The 9123-nt window shown below is 34.8% G+C and overlaps 1 protein-coding gene across 1 annotated transcript in view; it reads right to left on the reverse strand.

Moving 5' to 3' along the window:
- Positions 1-1390: 1390 nt before the first annotated feature.
- LOC107703875 (uncharacterized protein C16orf45-like) overlaps positions 1391-9123 on the reverse strand; it is a 22497-nt gene continuing 14764 nt past the window's right edge. Inside the window, exons 2-6 of the mRNA XM_016506664.1 lie at positions 8801-8924; positions 6282-6355; positions 4362-4476; positions 2379-2449; positions 1391-1458 (exon numbers count right to left, since the gene is read on the reverse strand). Coding sequence (XP_016362150.1) covers positions 1391-1458; positions 2379-2449; positions 4362-4476; positions 6282-6355; positions 8801-8924 — 452 coding nt within the window. The remainder of the gene's footprint in view (positions 1459-2378; positions 2450-4361; positions 4477-6281; positions 6356-8800; positions 8925-9123) is intronic.

Below are 9123 nucleotides of genomic sequence, written 5' to 3' on the forward strand. Positions count from 1 at the left end.
TTTCAATTTTAATTTTCATTTAGGTTTTAGTCATTTTAGTACTGCATCTTAAATTAATTTCAGTTAGTTGCTGATTTTCATTTCTGATTTTCATTTTTTGATGTGTTTTTAATACTATATACTTTCTGAAGGTGCAACAGTGAATAGATAAGTATTATTATAACTGTGGTTAGAATTAATAATGAGATCACACAATGCATTATAAGGTGCATTACAAGACATACTTAATGCATTAAAGATACTTTTATAATACATTATATATAAAGGCTTGAAGTAAAGTGTTCAAGCATTCTACACTGCAAAAAAAATATATATATATATATATATATACTGAAATACTGAAAATAATTAGTTTTTATACACTGTAAAAAATATTTTTTGAAGATGTAAATAAAGATTACTGGAGTACATTTGACAAGAAAATACTATTTCAGTCTTTCTACTTCAAAATTTCATGTTTAATTCAGTTACTTGCCGTTTCTTTGTAATTAATTGTGAAATTTACGAACTAACATTTTTTTTAGTGAGAATTGTTTCAACAATATCTTTTAAAATATAAACATTTCAATCATGACAACTCTCTGAACATTTTAGCATGGTGATGGATATGACAATGTTAATATATTTGGTCTTGGCGGAACAGATCTGCTACGCTGCTGCTGAATTGCTGCTGCTGTTGGTTATTGCTGTAGTTGTAGAAACTGCTATTATAACAACAAATCTGCCAAAATGTGATTATAAGGCATGAATATTTTAAGATATTACAAACATTAACATCATGATTTTCTGTAAATCTGCTTTGAAAAAAAAAGTGTTCTGAAAAAAGCACTGTATAAATAAATCTGACTTGAATCACACTGAACTGAACCGTGGAATAGAGTTGGGCTGAGTTCAGATGAAATAAAATACAATGTTTACTTTGAGCGAAAAGCTCAGTTCGTAAGCTTTTAAAAAGCAGCACTAAAGATTCTGAAATATTTGTATATTTTTGTGAGACGTTTCAAACTCTAACCACAACACTGATTAGTATTTGATTGAGTTCTCTCTAATTTACAGTCAAGCCTTCCCACTTTCAGTGACATTCGTGTGCTTCTGCAATATTTATTCCGGTTCTGAACTACCTCATTAGTTTTGAACTAAAAGAAAACAAATGAAGACAGCTTTTTAACAGCCCGAGAACGGAATTAACATTCACGCTTCTAACAATAAGCAGATTCCTTATTAATTTCTCTAGTTTGCATTTTCATTAAACTTGAGCAGGCAGTGAGTAAAACAATTATGGAGATGCTCAAATAATGTATTATTATGTTAATTGCATTCAAAGCTGAAAAACGGAGGTTTAAGAGCTTGGCCTTGAGCTCACAGCACCACAGAAAAACACACATACTTTTCATGCTGCACCTGTTGGGAATTTTGGTCTGTAGGAAGTCAGCCATCTCTTTGTCCTCCTCTTGCTCTCTGAGTGGAGAATAACAGGCGTCAGGAAGGCAAATGCACAAACGCATGCATAAGTCAAGATACATTTTCATGTGCACATGCCATTCAAAAGTTTGGGGTCTGCACAAATTTTTTATGTTTTTGATTGTATTTTTCATTGAATAAATGCAAACTTGTTGAGCACAAGAGACTATAAACATTATATATATACAGTGGGTACGGAAAGTATTCAGACCCCCTTCAATTTTTCACTCTTTGTTATATTGCAGCCATTTGCTAAAATCATTTAAGTTAATTTTTTTTCCGATTTTAAGATATTACAAACATTAACATCATGATTTTCTGTAAATCTGCTTTGAAAAAAAAAAGTGTGTTATGAAAAAAGCACTGTATAAATAAATCTGACTTGAATCACACTGAACTGAGGAATAGAGCTGGGCTGAGTTCAGATGAAATAAAATACAATGTTTACTTTGAGTGAAAAGCTCAGTTCGTAAGCTTTTAAAAAGCAGCACTAAAGATTATGAAATATTTGTATATTTTTGTGAGACGTTTCAAACTCTAACCACAACACTGATTAGTATTTGATTGAGTTCTCTCTAATTTACAGTCAAGCCTTCCCACTTTCAGTGACATTCGTGTGCTTCTGCAATATTTATTCCGGTTCTGAACTACCTCATTAGTTTTGAACTAAAAGAAAACAAATGAAGACAGCTTTTTAACAGCCCGAGAACGGAATTAACATTCACGCTTCTAACAATAAGCAGATTCCTTATTAATTTCTCTAGTTTGCATTTTCATTAAACTTGAGCAGGCAGTGAGTAAAACAATTATGGAGATGCTCAAATAATGTATTATTATGTTAATTGCATTCAAAGCTGAAAAACGGAGGTTTAAGAGCTTGGCCTTGAGCTCACAGCACCACAGAAAAACACACATACTTTTCATGCTGCACCTGTTGGGAATTTTGGTCTGTAGGAAGTCAGCCATCTCTTTGTCCTCCTCTTGCTCTCTGAGTGGAGAATAACAGGCGTCAGGAAGGCAAATGCACAAACGCAAGCATAAGTCAAGATACATTTTCATGTGCACATGCCATTCAAAAGTTTGCGGTCTGCACAAATTTTTTATGTTTTTGATTGTATTTTTCATTGAATAAATGCAAACTTGTTGAGCACGAGACTATAAACATTATATATATATATGTTTTTGAAGTAACAAATATATATATATAATGTTTTTGAAGTAACAAATGTTATTGAAGTCTCTTGTGCTCAAAAAGGTTGCATTTATTGGATGAAAAATACAGTAAAACATTAATATTGTGTAGTCAGTGAAAAAAGTTTTGGGAAAAAAGTCTTACCAAGGCTGCATTTACTTGATCAACAATAGAGTAAAACAGTAATATTGTGAAATATGATTACAATTTAAAATAACTGTTTTGTATTTAAATATATGTTAAAATGTAATTTATTCCTGTGATATTAAATCTGAATTTTCAGCATCATTACTCCAGTCTTCAGTGTCACACGATCCTTCAGAAATCATTCTAATATGCTGATTTGCTGCTTAAGAAACATGTATTAATATGATCAATGTTGAAAACAGTTGTGCTGCTTATTATTTTTATGGAAACCATGATGCATTTTTTTTCCCCAGGATTTTTTGATGAATCCAAATTTTTTTGAAATAGAAATCTTTTATAACATTATAAATGTCTTTGACATTTTTGATCAATTGAATGCATCCTTGCTAAATAAAAGTATTAATTTCTTAAAAATCTTACTTACCCCAAACTTTTAAATTGGCACACAAATACCAAGGTTTGTTAATGGAATGCACCTGTGCCTTTATAAAAGCACGTCAGCATTTTTTGCCACTAATTATTCATATACTGTATAAACTGTATACTGTATCAACTCACTAAAGCTATCATGCATCATTACAATATTATAAAAACACATCATTTGTGAATAAAACGGAATCTTACTCTGAATCTGTTCTAACTTTAATATATTTCAGACTTGAAATAAATTAAAACTGATTTTTGAAGCTTTTTACACAAAATCATGGCAAATGATCCTAATTTTTAAACTAACAATCACACTAAGCTTTCTGCATTTATATATTTTCATTGCGATACTATTCTGCACGTTTATTAAACCACTGTTCTTGTTCAGTTATTGTTTGCTCCCCACAATGCCACAAATTTTTACCATTTTTTCAGTCCCTAAAATGTAAACCAAACTCACACGCAAACAACTGTGAAGTGAGACACCGAGCATTAACCAAACATTCACACTCAAACTCCAAACAATCAATTATTCTCTTAGCACATCGGTTTAGTGTGCAAACCAAGAGTGTTTGACATCTCTCTGTTTTTCACTGTCTCTCTCTCTCTCTCTCTCTCCACTATCCATCCGTGTAATAACTGCTTATCATGTGGGTGACGGCGGCTCATTTATCCCATGAATAAACTGTGAGGATTTCATTCGTGTTGGGTACTGATGCGTGCGTCACTCACGATTACTCACACACACACACACACACACACACACACACACACACAGTCGTGAGGTCTTGGCAGATGGCAATCAGCCCAACCCACCGAAAAAACACATCTCTTTTCTTTTTTTCCATTTCTTTCTTGCAAATCAATCTCTCTGGTCTCTCAGAATCAGAGCCGCTGGGACCATCTGTGAGTGTGATGTGAGGTGTGTGTGGTGTGACGGCCGTGGTGAGGTAAGGGTGGATTATTGGCTTCAAGTGGAGGGTAATTGGATTGCAGTATCTTCACAGATGAGGGAACAGCCACAAGAGGCACAAAACACATTCCTGGGGCCGATAGTCACGCATGCTAGCCGGCAGTCTAAAGGGTTGTGGCCCATGTTCCTGTCCCTGAAAGCCGGCGGCTCTTTAAAACTGACCTGAGCCTCTCAAACTCCATGTCGTCCACTAGAAAGTCCCGGGTCTCCACCAGCTTCTGGATCTGCTGAAGTAGTTCTTCCTCACGCTGTCTGTCCTCATTTGACTTGTCTTTGTCTGCAAAGGACATTTGAGCAAACGTGGAAGTAAAGGCATTTATAATGTTACAAAAAGATACCCATTTTAAAGAAATGCTGTTCTTTTGAACTTTCTATTAATTAGAGAATCACGAAAGATTAAAATGCATCTCAGTAGCCACAAAAATATTAAAGGGGTCCTATTATGCTTTTTCACTTTTTCAACTTTAGTTAGTCTGTTCGCAATTTCGAGACATAAAGTCGCAATTCTGAGAATTAAAGTCAGAACTGCGAGATGTAAACTCACAATTCTGACTTTTTTTCTCACAATTCGGTCTTTTTTTCTCACAATTCGGTCTTTTTTTCTCAGAATTGTGAGATATAAACTCGCAATTCTGAGAACATATCAGTCTTTTTTTCCCCCCTCAAAATTGGACTTTAATGAGCTGCAGTAGAGAAGGCAACGAGTGTTATCACTATGTCGGAGACGTGCTAGTTCTCCAAAGGCAGACGAACTTAGAGTGGTTAAAATCATCCGGGTTTAAATCTCGCTCAAATTGATTTGATTTTGACGCAATATTTACACTGAAGCTCGCAGGCGGCTATGGTAAGGGGCATGACTTTTTTTATTCAGTGGCGGAAATGGGCTTCCATAGTTTACTAACCGCTAGAGTGCCAAAAGTTACATAGTGCTGCTTTAACAGAAATCACTTTTCAAAAACTACAATGAACGACTTGTTTGGACTACAACGCATATTTTCCGGGATTTGTGATATCACAAATATCGAACACACACTGGCCCAGCTAACCAATCACAACACACACTGGCCCAGCTAACCAATCACAGCACATTTCGTATTTCAGAAGGCGGGCCTTCATTTGATACAGGAACTATTCGAGCCATTCATTCCAGACTGGGGAGAGAGGTGTTGTAATAATGTAAAATATGTGAAAAATAATGTTTTTCGAACAACCTAGTATGAGAGCCTGTTCTAGTACACCCCCAAAACAAAATCAAGACTTTGTAAAAGAGCATAATAGGACCCCTTTAAGCAGCACAACTGTTTTGAACAGCTTTTTAGCATCAATGTATGCTACACATTATTTCTGAAGATGTAACAAACAAATTATTGGAGCTATTTCAGTCTTTCTAGTTCAAAACATCATGTTTAATTCAATGTGCTTTTTTTTGTAATTCTTTGTAAAATTTAGAATCAGTTTCTAAGTGAAAATTGTTCCTTAGCTTTTTTTTAAAGCAAATCCTACACCATTTTTTCCATTGTATTTTTTATATTGAAAATAAGATTATTTTTCCCCCCCAAATATTGCCTTTTGTCGTGAAGACAGGAAGTCATTCTGGTTTGGACCAACATGAGGTATGAGTAAATGATGATAGATATGATAAAATATCAAAGTACATCAAAATCCTGATTTCACAGATGAGTCAGAAAGGACCTGAAGGTCTCAGAATAAATGGACATCAGTAGCACTGGAATGTGACTTGTTTCCCACAAAGTATTATTATCTGCCAGTTTGGATAAATAACCTCTTCTGTGCGCACAAGCTTTGTATGAACTTACGAAATGAGGTTTCAGCAGTAAACAAAACGTGGTGTAGGCCTACGCTTCATTCGTGCATCTCCTTGGAAACAGGAGACCTATAGTGAAGTATGTCACAACTATGTGCTGAAGACAGGCTGACATGAAAGAAGGAGGAATGATGCTAATAAAGAGAACCAGATGTTCTTCAGCACTGAGAATGAGATCTGTATCATCTAACAGGCTAAATGCATCCGCACAATATTAATGCTTAATATTCTGGTCCAGCATTTTTTGGTCAACATACCTGGGATGGAAACCAATTTCTGGAGTTCTTTTTTGAGCCTTGTGATCTCCTTACACAACTGGATGTCGTCCATCCTGACAAATAAGGGAAAAAATGAATACATAATTGAGATTTTTTCCCCCCTTTAAAACCACAATCAAAATCCTCAGTTTAATTTCTATGAAAATAAATGCAAAAGTGATGTCAAACCCTCCCCACACTGTCCTTCATGCTGCAAAACATTTTCCAATCAAGTCAGAAATCAAGCTAACTGGGAAAGTTATCAGACATTTGGCTGAGGTTCTGGAAAGGTTGTTTTAAAACTATGAACAAATGTCTTCCGGTAATGTTAACAGAATGTTAAGTTATCAGGTCTGTAATAATGTTCTCAAAACATTAGCACATTATTTACACATCGTTCATGGTTCATTTTTCTGAAACACTTTAGCAGTTTTTTTTAAAAGTTACTAATTGTTACAGAATGTTCAGAAAACAGTAACAATCCCATAATGTTCGCAAAATAATACAATGGAAAGTTCTTTTAACATTCGGATAACCAAGAAAAAACATTTTTAAACATTTTAAAAAATGGACTCTTTGAACATTCAGAAATAATGTTTTCATAACTTAATAGGAATGTTAGCAAAATGTTCATTTTGTGTGAATACCATGACTTTATCGAAAAGAGATTTTTCTGGTTGATCTCTGTTCAGCAGTGAAATAACAGATAATATGTTTTGCTAGATAGTATTCACATTCCTGTCATACACACACAAATAACAATGCAGACACATACATTTGCAGTTTATGTTCAGCTCCGGCAGACACATATTACTGCCATCAGACAAATCTCACTTGCAGGGCTTCTGACAGACTCCCATCAGACACTATTGTTGTAAATAAATGCACTGAATCCCTTTATCAGTAAACGTCCTCAACAATTTCCCCTGCTTTTATCGCATCTAGGTCTGTATCTCCTGCTCTGATGTTGGCTACACATAATTTGTGTTCAAAGTGTTATTGAATAAAAAACAAGGAATGACAGTCAATGTGACACTTTCTCTGATTATTTTTTAAAGGCATATCTCATCCAAAAATGAAAATTTTGCAGAATACCCATGCTTGTTTTTGTTTTCCATATGAGTGAATTGTCCTCATCCGCTTTCATTGTATAGCTAGTTTTGACAATTGACAATTAATAATGATGATACAGCTGTGTGAATACACCTTAACAGCAAGAATATTGTTCATTTTATTTTGTCATGTCCCAGGCTTATCCCTTCAGTTCTGTGTCTAAGAAAATACCTAGTTAAAATGGTAACTGTTGACAGAAAATGAGTCATTTGCCCCATAATTACCTGATGATATTCAGATATTCAATACAATCAATGTTGTAGAAAATAACACTGAACTCAGGCATGTGGTATAGCATGGTATATGGTATTTTTTATTGGTTCATGTCAGCTTACACTGCATTATGTGATCTTATGCATCCTTAACTGCATTGCATCATGGGACATTTACTTAAATTGTCTGTTGATGTCTAATTGTGAGGAAGCGTTATTATGGAGTATGGACTTGTATTTTGGCCAGAAGCAATGATTTAAATTTAAAACACCTAACTATCAATCATTAGAAATTTCCTGTAACTATCAATCATTAGAAATGTCTAAGGTTTTATTATAAAATAATTACATTATTATGATAAAAAAAATCTGTGACAGTAATTTCTTAATTTTTGTCAAGAAATCTTATGCATCCACTGAGAGAAAAAAAATTGTGAGAATTTGTGAGAACACACATGATGTAATGTAAAGTCTGTTTCATTCGCGCCCACGCGCATAAACTCCACAAGTGCATCACAGAAGTAATAGAACTTATGACGTTTCAGGAAATCCCTTATGGACAAAGGCATCCAGCTATCGCTGTAGCTGAATAAAATGCGAATAGAGACGTTGTACCAAATGAAACATCAATACAATAAACATACGATTGTGACAATACATGGTTTATCTGTGTTCTTCAAGCCATCTCATTTATAATGCAGTGTTAATCGACTTTTATCACCTTTTACCATTGTATAGAATACTATAAAACAGAATGATTTCTGCCTCATTTTGTGATATGAAACCATGTCAGATCAAAAAGGAAGTTATTTCAAACACTCGACTGATGTTACTGTATCGCATGCGTGCTACTAAATTTGTTCTTCGCACAGTCTGATTTTTTAGTCTATGTTGCACTGTGCATCCCTGTAAGGTAAGAGACAGTGGTGCTTGTGGATTATTGTGATGTTTTTATCAGCTGTTTGGACTCTCATTCTGACGGCACCCATTCACTGCAGAGGATCCATTGGTGAGCAAGTGATGTAACGCTAAATTTCTCCAAATCTGTTCCGATGAAGAAACAAACTCATCTACGTCTTGGGTGGCCTGAAATTTCTGCAAATGTTCATGTTTGGATGAACTATTCCTTTAACCTTGCATGTAAAAGAGTCATCTCAGGTCCTATCATAGTAAAAAAAACACAGTAAAACTCACATATATCTGAGCTCAGACTCTTTCCGAACCAGTGCGTCCTTTATCCTCTCGATCTTGAACAGCTCTCCCTCGATGTCCTCCACAGTGATGGTGGAGTCAGCCATGGACACCACATCCTCTTCAGCTGAAGAACACATGAAGGCACATTGACTTAAGAAGCACAATTACTTACGGTAAGATATTAAGTCTTGTTTTCTGAAAAACTGATCAAAATTAAGTGACTTAAAGGGGTCATATGATGCGATTTAAATTTTTTCTTTCTCTTTGGAGTGTTACAAGCTCTTGGTGCATAAAGAAGATCTGTAAAGTTGCAAAGACTAAAG

Source organism: Sinocyclocheilus anshuiensis, unplaced genomic scaffold, assembly GCF_001515605.1.
Source record: "Sinocyclocheilus anshuiensis isolate Anshui unplaced genomic scaffold, SAMN03320099.WGS_v1.1 scaffold1159, whole genome shotgun sequence".
Classification (NCBI taxonomy): domain Eukaryota; kingdom Metazoa; phylum Chordata; class Actinopteri; order Cypriniformes; family Cyprinidae; genus Sinocyclocheilus; species Sinocyclocheilus anshuiensis.